The following is a 21,631-nucleotide window of genomic DNA, read 5'->3' on the forward strand; positions in this document are numbered from 1 at the left end:
CTAGGTTGTGGGTTTGGTACCTGGTCACCTACAAGGGACAACAGATCGATGATTCTCTCTCACACTGACGTGTCTCTCCCTCTTTCTCTCCCACCCATCCCCTCTCTCTAAAATCGGTAAGTATGGCCTTGGGTGTGCTTTTAAAAAAATTCTAAGATGTGTCATTACAAGAGTCATCTCTGTTTTATTTATTTTACAGAGTAACGATTTCAATTGAATACATTTGGGCACAGTAAATATTTGACACGAAAAGCAGTTGTATCAGAATGGGCATCAGAAAAATAGCAATTGGTCTTACACATAACTAGAAAATATTCTTGTCTGATCATTTAAGTGTTATAAATCCTGAGAATGTTATACATTGAACAAACTAAGTACTACCTTATATTAAATCTTGCCTGAAAACCATCCTTTAAAAAATGCTTTGAGGTATAAATCACCTATGTATTAGACATGAGTCTTTTACATTTTACAAAGAGTTTAAACAAACATATCAAACAAGTAAAGTTCAATGGCTTTTAAAACAGCTATTAGTCAGGTTCAAGGACACACTGTTCCACTATTTCCCGTAGGTTGGGGTTTTCCATCGCAGCTGCCACTCGTTCCTTGTCATTTATCTGCTTGTTGACTGCAAAACACACAGACAAAAGTTAGCAGAATTATGTCAATATATGGCAACGGACTGTATTTGTCTCAGACTGTTAAAATAGAGAATCCAACTCCTTGAGAACTTACAGCTGATTCTCGTTAATTATTCATAAGTTCTGGAAGGGAGACTTAAAGAGAAAAATATCCTCTATAATCCCACGATGCTGCCCAACTATTTTCACTTCTTTTCTTCCAGTCTTTGCCCATATACATATTTCAATGTCACACTCAGGGTAAATACAATTTGGAACATTGCTCTTTTTACCTCCCAAGCCTATTTTTTAAACTACAGGTTTACTTAACACAGCAAAAATTGTTAAGTGCTCTAAACTAATTATGAAGAAAAAATAAATTAAAAAAAATAAAACAAATTACAAAGACTATGCTACAATGAACACCGTTAAACATATAACCTTTTTGGAAAGAGTCTTCAAAGTGGGATTATTAGATCCAAGGATACGAGTGTTTTATAGTTTGAATTATAATTTAATAACTTTCCCATTTTTTTACCAATTTCTATTCTCAACAGCAATATGTGAGCCATCATTTTGACAGAAATGCCTGGCATTATTTAAACAAAAACCAAATATACATATACACACATAGAACAGGAGGTGACCACAGTTCTGATTTCTGCTGTAATTTGCAGTTTCTTGATTTTTCCCATGTTTATTTATTACTTCTTGTGTGAATTTTTTGTTTATGTCCCTTTCTATTAATCACTAGTTAACAGAAACTAGTATTTTTTTTAAAACCAGTTTGCATGGATCTTCATATAATAAAGCTATTGCCCCATATTGGTTGCCTATAATTTGCTAAAAACAATTCTGATAGAAGAGGTCAAAAGAGGGATGTCCACATTCTTAATGTGGGCCAACTTTTTTGGGGATCCTGCTAAAATGTCACAGGTAGAAACCATATATATTCCTATGTAAACAAATGCAATTCTTCCTTTTTCTTCCACCTACAACGCAGACCCCACAAGGGCAAGGACATACGTATCTCAAAGGTCCCATTGTGCCCACACACACAAAGTGCTCAATAAATACCTAGCAAATAAAAAATTCCTTTAAAAACAGTTATAATATGCTACTATAAAATCCCATAATTAAGTGGTGCTTTAAAAACATAACAAGAGTGGAGTTAGGGTACCTGAACTGTTTTAAATTAAGAGGTAGAAGCCATCCGTTTCTGGGATTTGAATTTTATGCATGAGGAGTAAAATACATGTTTGGAACTGCAAAAGCAGGCCGTGGTTTCAGCAGTCCTCCCGACGGTACCTCGGAAGTCTCCCGATAGGACTGTGCTCTGAAAGCAGTGGGCTTCCTGCCCCCTCTGCATCTCCCCTCTGTGTCCGTTCTCCTGCGCATCTCCTCCTGTGTGTGTGCGTTTGAGTCACTGTCTTCCTCTGTGTCTGTCTCATTGTTGCTGTTACTCTATCACTATCCCTTTCTTCACCTCCTCTGCTGTTTTCCAACTTCTCAACTTAGTAGCGATAAAAGCTAAGCACAACATGCATTTAAATGAATTTCTCATTATTTGCACTCTATCACTTGTTGGTAAAGTTCTGTCCTGTCTTTAATGTAACACATAGGTTATGTAGAACATTTTGTCTTTTGCTTTTCCCAAACCCCACCCTCTGCTATTTTTAAAAAAGCTACTGATTGACTTCTCTCTGTAGCCCTGAGGTCCTCTATTTAAAAAGGTTCCCCACTCCCATTTTAATACATTAACCCAGAAAGACAACACCTACCCCAAGATTCCCTAAGGCTTTACTCGCTAGACCTTCAATTTCAAGTACGCAGTTCTCTCTACCCTGCCACCAAAGAAAAGAACCAAGTCTCTTCAGAGCTTTTAAGTCAAGGTTCCTAGAGCTGGTTGTTCTTTACAGACACGTGACTGCTGGCCTAAACCAATCAACACCCACAGAGACTAACTCGGATTCCCCCAGGGTCCTACGGAGAAAACTACTTCCATTAAACGCCTGTGTGGCCACACCTCCAGGAGGAGCTCCTAACTGACTGTGCACTTTTTCTGCAAAAGGTGCAACAGATACTTGGCTGGAGGAATAGCCTGGTGTCCCAGACAAAGTACTACCTGAAGCTGTTTTTTAATAATGATTCAGGATTCACTTACTGTCCTCCTCTGTTGAGTGGGTTCCTTCAGAAATGTAGATTTCCAGCTACAAAAAAAATATTAAAAGCAAAACATTTAGAGCATTACAAAATAAGGAGTGAAATGGAATGTACAATGAATTCAAGAATCCAGGGATAAAACTCCAAATCCTGTTTCTTCCATCAAAGACGTAGGAACAAGTTCTCCAGACTCTTCTCTGATACAAGGGCTGAAAAGAGTAGGACTTTAAGTTTTGGTCACCTGGAAAAAGTCTGCAGGGGCATTCCATTTTTTTATACATACTAATATAATTTTATACAAATAAGATCTCATATATGTTTCATTTATGATATCCCTCTCCTGCACTCTAATTCTTCTTCCCAAATCAAGTAGCTAAACTTGCTTCGTGCCTCGCACCCCAAGAAAGCTACCTTAATGATCCAGTGTGACTTCTTCCATACTTCTCTATATCCCCATAATCAAACACATTTCTCACACACACACACAGACACCCCATGGATGGACATTCCTTTATTTCTTATTTTACAAAAATGGGGTCACAGTATACAGTTTCCAGTACCCTCCTTTTCTCACCCACTTTTATCCCAACAAATCTATCCTCAAGCACAATACTGGGAAAGCTATCCGTCCTGGTCCTGCCGGACTCACTCCCTCAGATAAGCTAGCCTCTATGAACCCGAGCTGTGAGTGAAACCCACAAAATTACCACCAGTCTTGTGGTAAACAAGTCATGCTATATGATAAAGACATGTTTACTTTTCAGAGAACAATGGAATATATGGACTAATTCTTATATACTTATTTACTACTGAGATAAATGTTTTTCATGAGTGAAAAAAAATCATAGCATATCTATCATGGCTAAAAGAGACCATCTGGAGATCATCTAGTCCAGTCTTTTTTTTTTTGAGGGGTGTACCACCAATAAACAAGGGTTTATGTGGAAATTTCCAAGCCTGCCTAAAGTGGCAGTTTCCAAGCCCCAGCCCCAACCTCCTTACCAAGCTCCAAATGGCAACAAGTTCTCCCAGCCTTCCCCGCCCTACCCATACCTTGAGCCATGCTGGGGAATGTGAGCATCCCCTTCCTCTAGGCTTTAGAGCCCTGGGCCCAAGCACTGGGGTGGCAACCCTCTGGCATCCCAGGAGATGAGACAGCCAGAGCCGCTTACACAGACTGAGCAAAGAAAATAAAGGAGGAGGCACCAACTGGGCTCCTTGGAAACCCCCAACCTACCCCGTGTACAAAAAGGTGGCTCCTACATAGAACAGCCTGCTCCCCAAATAGTGTAAATACCCAAAAGAAAGGAAAAAGCCAGCAGCAAGGCTGGGCTAGTAGGCATGGCAAAGAACATTGGTTTAGAAAGGGTAGGAGAAGCCTGGCTGGTGTGTGGCTCAGTGGATTGAGCACCGGCCTGAGAAATGAAAGGTTGCTGGCTCGATTCCCAGTCAGGGCACATGCCTGGGTTGTGGGTCAGGTCCCCAGTTGGGGGCGTGTGAGAGGCAACCACTCCCTCACACAGCAATGTTTCTCTCCCTCTCTGCCTCCCTTCCTTCCCCTTTCACTGAGGGGGGGGGGGGGTCTTAAAAAAGGGCTAGGAAGAGTGTGAGCTGTGCCCCTCTTCCTTGCCCAGCTACCCAGAGCCAGCATGGGCACTTGCTTGTCCCAAGGGGACGTCTGTTAATAAGTAAAGCCAGCAGCCTCTCCTTGTGAAACATCCCCATTACAATGTCAAGGCAGGGCCTCCAGTTCTACTTGGGCCTGCCTGTAGGGGGCAGACGCATCAGCTGTGAATCCAATTAAAGCCAACACATACAGTAATAAGGCTATGGGGTTCAAGAGACAAGGAATTCTATCAGTACATTTATAAAACCAAAGCTGAGAAACTGAGAAGCAGAGGATGACAAGAAATACCGCACACCCCCTTCCTGATCCTGTGTGTCTGCAGCCTCAGGTGGTGGTCCTTTCTGGGCTCAGGACAGGATGGTTCCAGGGCTGGGAGAAAAGGAAGGGATCCCTGAACAGTTGGGTCAGGTGAGTTTGCAGCCCCTGTCCCAGTTCCTGCCTTCACTGCCTCACTTTGGCAAAGACAGGCCTTCCCATTGCTTCCTGGGCCCAGGGCTGGTGGTAGAAAACAGCTCATCCCTCCTCCTCAGGATTCTCAGTCACATCAGTGACGATACTGAGGCCTCAGAGCTGGGGACAGAGCCACCCCTGGATGAAGTCCTGGGGGTTGATACTAAAGCAGAGAATGAAATCCCTTTGGGTCTTCAGATGGTTGATGAACTCAATAGTCTTGTGGATCTTGACAACAATGGAGGCAACCTCCTACTGACTGGTGGTAAAGGCCAGAAAATTGCTCATCTGGGTCTTGAGTAGGTCATCCACCCCCACATTAATGTCATAACAGGATGCTTTCTTCTGTCTTCTATTTGTCAGGGCCCACGCTAATGACATGGTTGATGACAATGGGGTCTGGAGGCAGCAGCAACCCAGCCAGCTTCATGCAAATCTCAGAGAAATGGAGTTGACCACAACTGAAGACCTGGCAGAAGTAATGGTGCAGCTGATGAACTCGTGCTCAAGCCTGTCCCTCAGCTGGCTATATGTAATGTAAAGCCACAGGGCCTGCATGACGGCGGCCCCTGTCTGTGTGTGCACTTCCAGCAGCCCCGCCAGTCTGGGGTCCAACTTGTACTGGGGAGGCTGATGATTTAGCATGAGTAGGAGGGTGCACTTGATCTTGAGGTCTCCAGGCCATTTCACCTGGAAGCCATCTGTCTTCTGGGTGGTAGGCATCCGACACCACTCTACCAAGTGGTTGTCAGGTTCACTGAGCTAAACAGTTCCTTGTCTAGCTCAAAGACAAGGCTCTTTAAGAGTGACAAGAACTTCCTCTTCTGTTTGCTAAGATTGTCCAGGAGTTTCCCTCCACTTGGAATGTCTAGGAAGCCACCTTGTTCCTTGCTGAGGTTCCCCCAGGTGTCCCTGCGGTTTCTGCATGGTGCCCTTCCGCTTTGCTGGGACTGAACTTATTGGAATGTAGATACATACCTTTCATTTTTTGTGTTAGAGGCTTTTTGATGACTTCCTGGATCTCCATCTACTTGTGAGCAATGTTCTGATCCAGCTCCCACTCAAAAGCCAAGAGACCCATGTACACCTGAGACTCTGGAACAAGGTCCTGAATTCGCTGAGGTAGAACTTTATCTGCATGTTCCTCCTCTTGCACCCCTGTAGCTGGGTGGGCATTGGGGGTTAGGGCTAGGGCACAAGCAGGCATTTTCAGAATGGGTCCATCATGGTGGGTGGCATGCCATGTCGAAGTGGAGTAGCTGTGCTGAACAGGAAGCCCACAGGGGTCCCACCTGCAAACCAGCCATGGGTATTCAGCTCCCTGGTGACATGTCAGGCCACTTGGAAACATGGGGTGAAAGGAGGTGGCTCTGGGGCCCCCACACCTCCAGCTGGCCCTGGGCCCGTGTGCCAGTCCAGGCAGCAGGCCAGGTGCAGCTGTCGGAGGCGGCACACCCTAGTCCAGTGTTTTAAAAAACAAACATCATATAAATTCCTGTAGCTGCATAATGCTAACTCTTACTCTAGACAACGAGATAACAGAGTAATAGATATGAAATCTTCATACTCATTTCCTTTGGTTTACAATTATGCACGACTCATTATTCTGAAAAATGGTATGCAAAGAAGAGTCAAGCATTTACCCTGCTATTTCTACATGAACTGTACTTCAGGGTAACCAAGCAGTTGGTCTGGTACCTTGCAAGCATAAGAGATTCTAAACTTAAGAGGTTTCTTGTAGCCCTTTGTAAGTGGATCTTACTTGGTTTTAAATTTTTGGCACATGAAAAAATGCTCAACGTTATTAGCCATTAGACATATGTAAATCAACGCCTCAACGAGATATCACTTTGACGCAGTAGGATAGCTGTAACAAAAAAGAGAAGTGCTGGTGAGGACGTGGGAAAGCAGAGCTCTCGTTCAATGCCAGGAAATGCAAAACAGTGGGACAGCTGTGGGAAGCAGTCCGGCAGTTCCCCAGAAGGTTAAACACAGACGGAAACTACTCAAGTGACCATCAACTGACAAATGGACAAATAAAATATGGCATATCCACACAACAGAACAGTAGAAGGCCATAAAATGGAATGAAATACTGATACACATTACAACATGGATAAACTGTGAAAATACTATTCTATGAGAAAGAAGCCGGTTGTAAGCCACAAATTGGATGACTCCATTAAAACAAAATGTCCGGACTAGGCAAATCTAGAGAGATAAAAAGTAGGTTAGTGGTTGTGGACGGATGGAGGAGGGTGTGGAGAAGTGGGGAGTGACTGTTTGACAACAGGATTTCTTACTGGGAATGATGAAAATGTTCCAAAATTAATAGTAGGGGGAGCCACGGCCCTGCCAGGGCCCAAACTCCAGCATCAGACAGCAGCAGCAGCAACAGCGAGAGGGCGTGCCAGACTGCGACCACTGCCAAAAATCATTAGGGTAGAACTAGAGCTAGGCGTCCAGTCAAGATGGTGGCCTGGGTAAAAACGGCTCACATCCGTGTGTAACCACATCAAAATTAAATTACAGAACAACCATCACTCAGAACTATCAGAAATCAAGTTGAATGGAAGTCTGACAACTATGAAATGAAAGAAACCACACCTATCCAGACTGGCAGGATGGGTAGAGACACAGAATGGGATGGTCTCATATCCACACATAGTGGATAACAATTTGAGAGAGAGATCTTGGGAGCGAGGAGTCCCAGCCCAGGGTTCCAGTGCCAGGAAGGTAAGTCCCCATAAGTTCTGGCTGCAAAACCAGTGGGGATTGAGTCAGTGAAAGAAACTGGAGTCCTAGGCGATTCCCCTGATAGAACCCACACATGGACTTTTTCAGACTCCCTCTGAGCTCCAGCACCAGGATGGCACCTTGAAAGGCAACAGTGGCACACAGGGAGGGCCTGAAGTGTCTGGTGGCAAGGCAAGAACTGCAGGACAGTTTTCTTCCAGACAGAAAGGCAGGCAGAGGCCATTCTCTTTTTTCTGAGCATCCCCCTCCCCGCCCACAGAGCCACAGAGACAGCAGAGTGGTGCCCTATCTGAGACTCCATTAACTTGGCTAAAACTGTTTCCCTGCCCCAGAGATCCCCCAAGACCACATCTACCCAACTTACAAGCCTACCCAGACTGTTAACCAGGACTTATCCTTATGAATGGCAGGTCTTGGCTCAAGCTTTACAACTTCCTAAGTCCTCTCAAACAAGCAACAGCTGGCCTCAATGAGCCCCGAGAGCCCCCGTACCTCTTGCTAAGTGGCCCCAGGCCTGTCATTAGCAGCAGCCAGCAAGGATTCACAGTTTGGCTTCACCTGGGCATCTCCAAGCCCAGCACAAGTAGAAGTCATCTCAGATTGCTTTATAGTTGAGGGAAGGTGGCCTGGGCAAAACACAGATGGGGGCTAACCTTGGCCTGCACCACTCAGAAAACCCCAGAGCCTGCGCACCCAGTGGACACCTACAGATCACATCGGAGCACCATGACCCTGCCACTGCACAGCTGACCCTCTACAGAGGACAAAGTTTGATGGTGAGTGGTCACAGTCAATGCTTGCTGCTGACTGTCCTACGTAAATCCCTCCCATTGACCTGCCAACAGCAACCAAGGCTTGACTACAATAGAAGAGTGTGATTAGCCTACACGAAGGGCACAGCTCGAGACCTAGCTTGGGTGATAGGGGAAGCTGTGCCACCGGACACTATGGGACATCTACTATATTAGGCCACACTACCAAGACAGGAAGTCATAGCAGCTCCACCTAATACACAGAAACAAACACAGGGAGGCTGCCAAAATGAGGAAACAAAGAAACATAGCCTAAATGAAAGAACAGATAAAAAACTCCAGAAAAAGAACCAAACAAAATGGAGATAAGCAATCTGTCAGATGCAGAGTTCAAAACTCTGGTTACAAGGATGCTGAAGGAACTTAGTGAGGACCCCAGCAGCATAAAAAAGATCCAGTCTACACCCCATCAGAGGCTACATTCATTGAAATAAAGAACAATGTACAGGGAAACAACAGTAGAGTGGGTGAAGCTGAGAATCAAATCAATGATTTGGAACATAAGTCAGAAAAACACAACCAAACAAAACAAGAAGAAAGAATCCAAAAAAGTGAGGATAGTGTAAGCAACCTCTGGGACAACTTCAAGCATTCCAAAATTCACAAGATAGGGGTATAGAAGAAGAAGAGAAAGAGCAAGAAACTGGAAATCTATATTTGAAATAATAATAAGAGAAAACTTTCCTAATTTGGTGAAGGAAACAGACATGCCTATTCAGGAAGCACAGAGTCCCAAACAAGGTGGATGCAGGCCAAGATGAAACAGAGATCTGACTAGGTCATTGAGGAGGGGTAGGGAGGAGCTGTAGGAGGAGGTTGCCCGAGGCCATGGTAAACAGTCTAGGGCTGGATTGGCTGAGAAGCGGAAAGCCTCCAGAGCACAAGGAATTAGGGACCAGAAGATTTAAAATAAAAAGAGAGCAGAAGAAGCATTGAAATAAAGAACAATGTACAGGGAAACAACAGTAGAGTGGGTGAAGCTGAGAATCAAATCAATGATTTGGAACATAAGTCAGAAAAACACAACCAAACAAAACAAGAAGAATCCAAAAAAGTGAGGATAGTGTAAGTACTATCCTCAAGGGTTCTTGGGCTCTTCTTCCTCAAGGGTGCCTGGATGATCATGCTGCAGCTGCCTGCGTTTCCCAAAGGACAGTATTTTGGATGGATTTTGGATGGGAGAAGAAACTCCGGGCACAGCCTAGGATCCCGCTGGCCTGGCAGAGGGTGGCAGGGTCATTTTCTTTGGCTGTTCTAGAGGGGATGGGCTCTGAGGCAGAAGCCTGCAAATTTCCAAAATCATGTAGCTTTTGTACCTTATGTTGCTTTGTTTGTAAACTCTTATAGAAGATAATTACAAACTAACAGGGGAATGATAGGAGAACCAAATGATTAAAGCTGTTAATTAAAGAGTTAAAGAGTTTAGCCTTAATTGATAGGCTTAAGTGATTAAAGCTGTAAGTGACTAATGTATGTAGAAAGCTATTATTCCAAAATTGTGTTGCTTTTGAATAAAGATTCCTTTCCTTCAACTCAAACCTTTTTCTCTGGAATTTTGCCCTGAGGGTGGTGGTGGGCAGCAGGACTCCACTTGCTGTTTGGTAACAAAGACACATCATAATTAAAATGCCAAAGGTTAAAGATAAAAGCATCAAGAGAAAGCAGTTAGTTACCAACAGGGGAGTTCCACAAGGCTGTCAGCTGATTTCTCAGAAGACACTTTGCAGGCTAGAAGGGGTTGGCAAGAAATATTCAAAGTCAGGAAAAACAGGGACCTACAGCCAAGATCACTCTACCCAACAAAGATATCATTTAGAATCCAAGGGCAGATAAAGAGCTTCCCAGACGAAAAAAAAAAAAACTAGAGTTCATCATCACCAAACAATTATATGAAATGATAAAAGGATTTATTTAAGAAAAATAAGAAGATAAAAACTATCAACAATAAAATGGCAATAAATATGTATCTATCAACAAGTGACTAAAAAACAAACTAAGCAAATAAGAAGAACAGAGACAGAATCATGGGTATGGAAAGCATTTTGATGGTTGCCAGACGGGAAGTGGGTGTGAGAGAATGGGTAAAGAGGTAAGGAGATTAAGAAGTACAAATAGGTAGGTACAAAATAGCCATGGGGATGTAGGGTACAGTATAGGAAATGGAGTAGCCAAAGAACCTACACACATGACCCATGGACATGTCAATGGTGGGGGGACTGCCTGAGGGAGTGGGGGGTGCTGGGTGGAGGGGGGCAAAGGGAGAAAAATCAGAACTGTAATAGTATAATCAATAAAATATAATGTAAAAGAAAACAAAATTAATAGTAGTGATTTTGCACAATGCAGTGAATATGCTAAAAACTATTAAATTGTACATTTTGAATCGGTGAATTACATAATTTCTATTAAATCTCAACAAAACTGGTATAAAACAACAAAAAACATTTTCCTTACCTTATGTTTAAATGGTAAACACCGCTGAAGTTTTACTCTCAAGCATAGTCCTGTGAAGAAAAAAAAATGCCCCAATTATCCCTTTTTATTGGTTCTTGAAAAGCACACAGTGGTGTCCAGGCAGCTCCATATAATACAGTAACTGGAAACAGCTTTGGCTCAATCCACCGTAGGTCTCCTTTGAGCCCTACAGCATGGTAGCACTCTAATACAGATGTAGCCTGATAGCCCTGGCTGGTGTTGCTCAGTGGGGTGGGGTGGTTACCAGTTTGATTCCCAGTCAGGGCACATGCTGGGTTGCAGTCCAGTTTCCTGGTTGGGGACATGCAAGAGGCAACCAACTGATGTTTCTCTCCCTTTCTCCCTCCCTTCCCCTCTCTCTGAAAATAAATAAAATCTTTGTCCTGGCTGGTATGGCTCAGTGGATAGAGGGCCAGCCTGCAAATCAAAGGGTTGCTGGTTCAATTCCTGGTCAGGGCCCATGTCTGGGTTGTGGACCAGGTCCCCACTGGTATTTTTCTCCCTCTCTTTCTCCTAAAAATAAATAAAATCTCTAAAAAAAAGAGAGCGAGAGAAAGAGAGATTAAGTAACTTGCTCAAGGCCACAAAATGGTGGCCTGATAGACCTGAAATTTTAGCCGAGAGCACACAGTCTTTTATGACAACTGATTTTTATTTTCTCTTTATGCTGTTGTAGTCTCAAAATTATTTCCAAACCTGTTACTTTTAAAATTGAAAAAACACAAAATAAATGTTATGTTGAAAAAATCTATTTGCAATAGGCTCTTAGAATAATGAGCCACCTATTTAAAGATCCTTATAAAGCAAAGTATTTTCATTTTTTAAAAGACTTTATTAATTTACTTTTAGAAAGAGGGGAAGGGAGGGGAGGGAGAGAGAGAGAGAGAGAGAGACATTGATGTGTGAGATATGTTAATTGGTTGCCTCTTGCATGCTCCAACTAGGGACCTGGCCGGCAACCCAGGCCTGTGCCCTGACTGGGAATCAAACCTGCCACCTTTCAGTTCGCAGGATGACACTCAATCCACTGAGCACACCAGCCAGGGCTCAAAATATTTTAAGACACCTCCTTCGTATCAGAATAGTAGCAGTACTTTCAATATCTGTTGATTCAGAATTTGTCCAATGACAAAAAATAATTATGAGTTCAACAATGCTTTTTCTACTACTGGAATTTTAATAACCACAATAGTATCTATAGTTTAACTGTCCTTCAAGATAAGATGTAGCCCATAGGCTGGAAGCCACTAATAAAGGAATCCCAGGTCAACAAGTGAGAAGAGAAATACACAAATCACCACAGTGGAAACAATAATAAAATATTTACCTGTTCAACCCATTTTATAAACCTGTCTGTTTTTAAATAGGCAATATATTTCTATGCTTCGAAAACTTAAAAATACAGGGAAGGGGCAAAAGTAGGTTTACAGCTGTTCATATGGAAAATAATACACTAAATAATAATACAAGAATAAACTGTGTTTCGCGTACTCACCACTGTAAACCTACTTTTGCCCCATCTTGTATAAAAAGATACATGTTAAAGGCTCCCTCCCATCCTGTCCTCCATCTGACCAGTTCCCACTGCCACTGCTACCTGTCCCCAACCACAGCTGTTCACTTTCTTAGGCATTCTTTATGCATATGCAATCAAATATAAATGCACATTTTTGCCTTTTTTACACAAGTGCAACAACATCGTAACTGCTTTTACTTCCTAATATTATACTAAAGAGATGTTCCCATGTACACACATGGAGAGCACATCTACTCTTTTTTATTGCTGCACAGTATTCCAGTGTTAATAAACACACCATCACTGATTATTTAATCAATCTGCTACTGATGAACAGATTTGGTTTGAAATAAAATTCCTTTATCTTCTTTAAAACGTAAATAATAGGTAGATACCTATACACATCTATTGTATACCTTACTGCTAACTAATCTAAAATATTGGAAATGCAACCTCTCCAATAGAAAACCACTTCAAAAAATACCCTCTCACCAGGACATCTGCCCAAACTACACAGATGCTTCTCCTTAAAAGGAGACACAGTGATGGCAGTAGTGCTAGTCTGACAAGTGTCCATTTCAAGCTCCAAACTAAGAGATGGCCCACACCCACGCTCCACCAGCTGTACGCATGCGCACCCAAGAGAAGTAGCACCTAGAGGAGAAACGCATTTGGAGTCAGGTGGTCTGGGTTTCAATCTCAGCTCCACCACTCCTTGGCTATATGATCCTGAGCTTAAATTCTCTCAACCTCAAATTCTTCTTCTATAAAATGAAGATAATACAACATTAGCTCTCTCATAGGCTAACTGTGAGGACTACAGAAGATGGACACAGTCGTCCCTCACTGTCCACAAGAGGCTGGCTCCAGGGCCCTCCAGTACACACCAAAATCTGCAGATGCCCTTGTCCCTTATATCAAATGCCCTGGTGCTTGCATATAACCGATGAACACCCTCCTGTTTACTTTCAATCACCTCTAGATTACTTATAATAGCTAATCCAACGTAAATGCTATGTAAATAGTGGTTATACTGTATTGTTTAGAGAATAATGACAAGAAAAAACATCTGTACACATTGAGTACTGATGCAACCATCTTAGGCCTAGCTATGTGGTACATCTCAGAACAACGTCACTTTTTCTTTCCCAAATGTTTTTAATCCCTGGTTAGGTGAACCCGCCATTGCAGAACCCACAGTTATGAGCCGAGTGTACATGAAAATACTCTGTAAACCATAAAGTTGTGACACATGATGCTAATTGCTATTCTGGATCAGTATCAGCTAGAATAATTTAGATTTAAACATATAACTGTACATAAAACCTTACCAACGGGACTTCGCCAAGATGGAGGCATAGGTGGAAACACTGTGCCTTCTCCCACAACCAAGTTTGAATACAAAAAAGGTTTGGAGAACAAAGACACAGCCACAAAATAGAAAACTGAATTATACGGAAGTCCGACAACAACAAACCATTCAACTGGGACCGGTAAGAGGGGCGGAGCCAGTAGCGGAGCAGGGTCTCGCAGGAAAGATCCCCCGAGGCGCACAGGCAGCCCGGATCCAGTCAGGGTGTGGGGCAGACTGACCACGGTGGCACATTCGCGCACAGTGAGACGGACCGTGCAGGCCCCAGCAGTGAATCCAGTGGTGGTGGGCTGATGGCGGTGGCACATTCACACACGGGGTGATGAAGCGCTCGGGCCCGGTGGCGGTGGCAGCTGCGGCACCTGTGGCGGCAGCAGCAGGAGGCGGCAGACCGGACCTGCATTGCTCCTCTTTAACCCCGCCCCCACATACAGCGTCACAGCCCAGCAACTGAGTTGCCCTGCCCTGGTGAACACCTAGGGCTCTGCTCCTCATACATAACAGGCACAAACAGTCCAAAATATGGCTCAAGAAGAACTCGAAGCCCCAGAGCCAATAACTCTAAGCGACCAAGAAATAGCCAACCTCTCAGATGCACAGTTCAAAACACTGGTCATCAGGATGCTCACAGAACTGGTTGATTATAGTCACAAATTAGAGGAACATATGAAGGCTAAACTAATTGAAATGAAGGGAGATGCACAGGAAACCAATAGTGATGGAAAGGAAACTGGGACTCAAATCAATGGAATGGACCAGAAGGAAGAACAAAACATCCCACCAGAAAGGAATGAAGAAATGAGAATTCAAAAAAATGAGGAGAGGCTTAGGAACCTCCAGGACATCTTTAAACGTTCCAACATCCGGATTATAGGGGTACCAGAAGGGGGAAAGAAACAGCCACGAGTGGAAAACTTATTTGAACAAATAATAAAGGAGAACTTCCCCAGTCTGGCAAAGGAAATAGACTTCCAGGAAATCCAGGAAGCTCAGAGAGTGCCAAAGAAGTTGGACCCAAGAAGGAACACACCAAGGCACATCATAATTACATTAGCCAAGACCAAAATGAAGGAGAGAATCCTAGAAGCAGCAAGGGATAAGGGGACAGTCACCTACAAAGGAGTACCCATCAGACTGTCAGCGGATTTCTCAAAAGAGACCTTACAGGCAAGAAGGGGCTGGAAAGAAGTATTCCAAGTCATGAAATCCAAAGACCTACAGCCAAGATTGCTTTATCCAGCAAAACTTTCATTTAGAATGGAAGGACAGATAAAGTGCTTCTCAGATAAGGTCAAGTTCAAGGAGTTCATCATCACCAAGCCCTTATTATATGAAATGCTAAAGGGACTTATATAAGAAAAAGAAGATGAAAAATAAGAACAGTGAAAGGACAGCAAACTCACAGTTATTAACTACCACACCTAAAACAAAAGCAAACCAAGAAGACAGCTAGATCAGGAGTGGAACCATAGAAATGAAGAACACATGGAGGGTTAGCAACAGGGGAGTGGGAGGAGGAGAAGAGGGGAGAAGGTACAAAAAATAGCATAGACAGTAGGTAGAAAATAGATAGGGGGGAGGGCAAGAATAGTAGGGGAAATATAGAATCTAAAGAACCTGAGACACGTGGTTATAAACTAAGGGGGAGAGAATGGTGGGGGAGGGAATGTGAGGGTGGAGGGGAATGAAGGTGGGGAATAGAACAACTGAAATGGTATAATCAATAAAATATATTTTTAAAAAAACACCTTACCAATAAGAGTCGCCAAAGAGCAATGAGGTACTGTTGGCGTGAACCTGATAATAACCAGATAGTCCTCTTCGTTTATCTCCTGAACCTCCACACAGCTCTCTGTCACCACCTCCAGTTCTTCCAGAGTATTGGGCTTCTCTGGGTCCCGGATAGTTCGAATCAAATCTGAAGAATCGAAACAGGCACAGTAAAAACCCGAATATTCGAAATATGATTGTGCCAGCCTTAATTAAAATGCACACTCTTCTTTGCATTTAAGCAAAGACTAGAGAAACTCACCAGATTTTTCACAAGATTTTCCACTACCAGTTTCCTTTTGAGAAAACTGCTTTCTTGGATTATTATTAGAAGATATCCAGTGTCTTGGATTCAACACTGCAGAGAAGATGTAAGAACAGGGAAAGTGTCCTACAAGCTCATGAGGAAGCACTAACTTTTAGTTTAGGAGAATGTAACACCAGGACTTATCAAAGTGGAATCTGAATCAGGCCTTTAAGACGGGGTAACATTTTAATATTCAACATTTAAGGTGAAAGAAAGTAAAGAACCAGAAATTTATTTTGCCTGGAACCCAGCATAAATGAAGGCAATGTGAGAGTTTGGGCCAAACCACCAAGGCACTGAATGTCCTCAATGGGTTTTTTTCTTTATTTTAAATATCTTATTTATTTATTTTTAGAGAGATGGGAAGGGAAGGAGAGAGAGAGGAAGAGAAACATCAATGTGTGGTTGCCTCTCTTGCACCCCCTACTGGGCATACAGCTTGAGTTGCAACCCAGGCATGTGCCCTAACTGGGAATTGAACTGGCAACCCTTTGGTTCGCAGGCCGGTGCTCAATCCACTGAGCCACACCAGCTAGGGGTCCTCAAGAGATTTTGAACAAGGGAATGACATGGCCACCATTACATTGTCAACTGGTAACTCACACACTAGCTGATGGACACAGAACTAAAGAGCAGAGCCAGGGAGACAGGCTGGAAAAGTTGGGCCTAAAACAGGCACCTAATAATGGTAACAGAGAGAGACAGAGAAAGAAGTAATTTCTGAGGCAAAATCAACAGAATTTGTTTGATTCCCAGTCAGGGCACATGCCTGGGTTGCAGGCCATATGCCCAATATGGGGTGTGCTAGAGGCAACCATACATTGATGTTTCACTCCCTCTCTTTTCCCCTCCCTTCCCCCATCTCTCTAAAATAAATAAAATCTTTTTAAAAAATCAACAGAATTTGACAACTACTTAAAAGAGAAGGAAAGGGAAAAAAAGAAACATGAGTCAGATTTTAAATGTAAGTGTCTGGGAGAACACTGATAGCATTAAAATAACAGAACACAGGAATGAAATTGAGTGGGGGCTATGGCAAATGATTTTCATTTTATACAGAATGATCTTGCTGAAGGAACAAACCAATGGTACATTCCAGCAAACAATGAACCACGACATAAGGTTAAGAGAGCACCAAGGCTAGAGTAGTTGTTGAACCTATGGGACTCACAAGGAAGACTGAGAACAGTAGTTTTCAACCTTGGCTGAACAACGGAATCACCAGGAAGCCTTTAAAAAAACAAAAAGTGGGACTTCTGGTCAAGATGGCAACGTAGGTAAACACCGTTCACCTCCTCGCACAACCACATCAAAATTTCAACTCAACTATACAACAACTGCAATTCAGAACCATCAGAAATAGAGCTGAAGAGAAGTCCTATTACTATAGAATCAAAGAAGAAACCACATCAAGACTTGTAGGGGGTGGAGAGGCAGAACAGGCTGCTCTCACACCTACGTGCGGCAGATAAAAATTGGGAGAGAGATCTCAGGAGTAAAGGGTCCCAGCCCCATACCAGGCCCCCCAGCCCAGGGTTCCAGAACCAGGAAGATAAGTCCCCATAACTCCTGGCTGTGAAAACCAGTGAAGATTGAGGCTGTGGAAGACAGAAACTGCTGGAATCTCAGGCAGTTCCTCTTAAAAGGCCCATGCACCGACTTACTCAGACTCACTCCATCTGAGCTCCAGCATGGGGAGCAGCAGATTGAAAAGCATCAGAGACATACTGGGAGGAACTGAAGTGTCCAGCATCAGGACGAGAGCTGGAGGGCGCAGCTTTCTCCCAGACAGAAGTGCAGGCAGAGGCCATTCTTCCTTTTCTGAGCCCTCCCCCAGAGAGCCACAGAGCCTGCAGGGCCATATCTGAGATTCCATCAACCTGGCTCACTCTGTTTTCTTCACGGTAGTGATACTGCCTGCCCCACCCAAGTTGTTGTCATTGGCATTTCCACATGAATGGCTTGTTTTGACCCATGCTGCAGATTTTCCTAACTTCTCTCAGCAAGCAGCATCTATTTTCAGTGAGTCCTATACCTCCCACTAAGTTGCCCCAGGCCAGGCAGGATCAGCAGCACTAGTCCTTGGCCTGCTTGGGCACTTCCAAGGCCAGCACACGTAACAGCCATCTACAGATCGCTTTGTAGCTTGTGTTGTGTGACCCTGGAGAGAACACAGGCAGTGGCTGACCTTGGATGTGCCGACAGCAATCAAGGCTCAAATACCACAAGAGGGTGTACACAGATGACATGGAGGGTGCATTTTGATTACCCAACTTGGGTAAAAGGGGAGCCTGTGCCATTGGACCCTATAGAATACCTAGTACATTAGACTACCCTATCAAACCTGGAGACGTAGGAGTTCTACCTAATATAGAGAAACAAATACAGGGAGGGTGTCGAAATGAGGAAACAAAGAAACATGGCCCAAATGGAAGAACAGATCAAAACTCCAGAGAAAGAACTAAACAAAATGGAGATAAACAATCTACCAGATGCAGCGTTCAAAACACTGGTTATAACGATGCTCAAGGAACTTAGCGAGGACCTCAACAGCATAAAAAAGATCCCGGCAGAAATGAAAGCTACACTAATTGATATAAATAACAATTTACTAGGAAACAACAGTAGAGTAGATGAAACCAAAAATCAAATCAGCAATTTGGAATATAAGGAAGCAAAAATATCTAACCAGAACAGCAAGAAGAAAAAAAAGAATCCAAAAAAATGAGGATAGTGTAAGGAGCCTCTGGGACAACTTCAAGCATACCAACATTCACATCACGTGGGTGCCAGAAAAGAGATGAGAGAAGGAAACTGGAAATCTATTTGAAAAAATAACGACAGAAAATTCCCCTAACTTGGTGATGGAAATAGCCATGTAAGTCCAGGAAGTACAGAGTCCCAAACAAGATAAACCCCAAAAGGCCCACACCAAAACACATCACAATTAAAATACCAAAGGCTAAAGGTAAAGAATCTGAAGGGCAGCAAGAGAAAAGCAGTTAGTTTCTCTAACAGAGGAATTCCCATAAAACTGTTAGCTGATTTCTCAAAAGAAACTTTGCAGGCTAGAAGGGAATGGCAAGAAATATTCAACGTGATGGAAAGCAAGGACCTACAACCAAGATTACTCTAACTGAGCAAAACTATCATTTGGAATTGAAGGACAGACAAGAGCTTCTCAGACAAGAAAAAGCTAAAGAAGTTCATCATCACCAAACCATTATTACATGAAATGTTAAAGAATCTTTTTAAGATAAAAAATATGAACAATAAAATGGCAGTAAATACATATGTATCAACAATGAATCTAAAAAAAAACAAACAAGCAGAACAGAAACAGAATCACAGACACAGAGAACGTTTTGACGGTTGTCAGATGGCAGGGGATTGGGGCAGGGAATGAGCAAAAAAGGTGAGAATAATCATGGGAATGTTAAGTACAGCATAGGGAATAGAGTGGCAAAAGGACATACATGCATGATCCATGGACGTGGATAAGTGTGGGCACTGCTTGAGAGAGTGGGGGCCAGGCAGAGGGGAGTACAAGGGTAAAGACTGGGACAACTGTAATAGCATAAACAATAAAATATAACTAAAAATAATAATTAGTAAATGAACAAAAATTAATTTCTGAGTCCTACTCCCAGAGAGTCTGACTTAATTGATTTGTCATATGGCCTGGGCATTGAGACTTTAAGAGACCCAAAGACAGATCTAATTTAGGCATCAGAAGGAGGAAGAAAAACAAGCAAAGAAGGGAAGACAGGGTTAGTTAATAACATCAAATGCTGCAGAAAAAATCAGGTTGACAAGAGTTAAAACAGGTCTTTGTCACCCAGGAGGTCACCTGTAAGAAAGCAGTTTCAGTAGAGGTGAAGGCAGAAGCTGGCTTGCAGAATGGGAAGTGAGTGGGAACCGAAAATGTAGTTCTAGAGCTTTGGCAGGGAAGGGCAGAGAAAAGACAGTGGGTTTAGAAAAAGTTCAAACAATGACAAGGATAAGGGAAAATTCTTCTATGGTTCTGCACTGATAGCAGACAACATCATCTCTCTCTCTTCCAAAGTTGTACCCCCTGGGCCTTGCTGCCACTAGAAGCCATAGCTAGAGGCCTGACAGGACAACGTGTTCATTTACTTTGTGGAGGTCATTCCACTCATATTGATCATCTGGCTGGGACTGATTAGGTTCTGCCCCTGGTACAACACAGGTAAACTAGATGAGCTTCAAAGGTCTTTTCCATCCCTGGCTTCCTTCTCCTGGCCTATAATCCTTATCTGTATTACATGTGTATTCTTAAGGTTATGTTTTTCTTTCTCAGTCAGCAGAAACCTCTGAACATTAGTTAGAATCTCCTTTTCAGTTTGCAAAGACAGTGCTCTCTGGTGTGGCTCAGTGGGCTGAGCACAGACCTGAAAAATGAAAGGTCTGGGGTTCCATTCCTCATGCCTGGGTTGTGAGCCAGGTCCCCCACTGAGGGTGTGCGAGAGGCAACCCATCAACGTTTCTCTCGCACACTGATGTTTCTGTCCCTCTCCTTTTTCCTTCCTTCCCTTCTCTCTAAAAAAAATAATAATAAAATAAAATTTAAATAAAGCAATCCTAAAAGGAGAGTCATAAGGTAACTAACTGTGAAGAGGGAGAAAATGCACTAAGTTTGGAATCAGGAGTCACGGACTTCAGTTTTTTCCTTACTGGCAGTGTGACATCCAGCTAGTTGTGTAACCATTCTAGACCTTTGTTTCCTCATCTATACAATGAAGATGGTCCCAGGGATTAAAAAGAGCATTGTGGTGATGGTGGTGGTGGTGGTGGTGTGTGTGTGTTTGTCTGTTTGGTTTTTTTGTTTTGTTTTTTGCACTCTAGGCTTGGCTGTGTTAAGGAACTGTAAGTTCGAGGTCCGGCTATGAGGAAACTATCTCAACCTCTTCTTTCAGGGACCCCTGCCTATTGCTTTTACAGCAAAAGAAAGTGGCTGTGACCTTGGGCCAGTCCCCGACTCGACAGTCACTACAGCAGTGCCCTCAACGGTGACAGGAGGAGCGCGTGTTCAGGGACAGAAAAAAAAAGGCTCAAGTAGTGCAACCAGGTCAGCTTTGCTAACTAAGCACCCTAGACGCCAGCTCCGCCACTAGGACAGACAAGGAAAAGGAGTGTTTAAAACTTCCACACTTGGCTCGCCCCGGTGTTAGGAAAAGCCCCGGTCCTACCAAGACTCACACTGCCGCGTGACTTAAGACCCCAAAGAGTACGCTTCCCATGCTCCCGACGAAATCCAGCAAAAACGAGTCGCCACTCCCAGCCCTCAAGTGAGGTCTTCGTTACCCCGACCTCCACGTATAACGCCGAATACTACCCTAAGTAAAATTAATTACCATAAACTTCTAGCGCTTTCTCTTCCATGATCCGGGGCTGCCGGGCAGTTCCCCGCTCAAAGAGGCCGGAGAGCCACAGGACTCTGCTCAGCGTCCAGGAGAGCAGCCCAGACACCCGCTCCATCCTCGCGCTCCGCCATCCCTGGCGACTGTCCCACCCGAGCCACCGTCTTACAGCAGCTGGCCCCGGGATTTATCAACTTCCTCGTCTTCAAAGGGGCTAAGACAGGGCTAAAGGTTCGGCGGAGCAGAGCATAGGCGGATCTGGACGGCAGTAGCGCGGAGAACCCAGGGAAGGGCGGGGCAAGGACCACAAACCCCAGCATGCTTTGCTTGGTTTCGATGGGACTAGAAAAAAAATTTGCTCGTGACACGTCAGGCGCGTTG

General features: G+C 43.6%; 1 protein-coding gene and 1 pseudogene across 1 annotated transcript; both read right to left on the reverse strand.

Moving 5' to 3' along the window:
• Positions 1-164: 164 nt before the first annotated feature.
• CIAO2A (cytosolic iron-sulfur assembly component 2A) lies at positions 165-21,562 on the reverse strand. Its single transcript, XM_037054101.1, has 5 exons — positions 21,245-21,562; positions 15,546-15,710; positions 10,884-10,933; positions 2,785-2,830; positions 165-628 (listed from the first exon to the last, which is right to left on the reverse strand). Exons 1-5 carry the CDS (start codon positions 21,366-21,368, stop codon positions 531-533), a joined length of 483 nt encoding a protein of 160 aa, XP_036909996.1. The 5' UTR covers positions 21,369-21,562; the 3' UTR covers positions 165-530.
• LOC118992296 (SWI/SNF-related matrix-associated actin-dependent regulator of chromatin subfamily D member 2-like) lies at positions 4,384-6,191 on the reverse strand (annotated as a pseudogene).
• Positions 21,563-21,631: the final 69 nt, after the last annotated feature.

The sequence above is a fragment of the Sturnira hondurensis genome, unplaced genomic scaffold, assembly GCF_014824575.4.
Source record: "Sturnira hondurensis isolate 20B ecotype Veracruz unplaced genomic scaffold, ASM1482457v3 Scaffold0008196, whole genome shotgun sequence".
Taxonomy (NCBI): Eukaryota; Metazoa; Chordata; class Mammalia; order Chiroptera; family Phyllostomidae; genus Sturnira; species Sturnira hondurensis.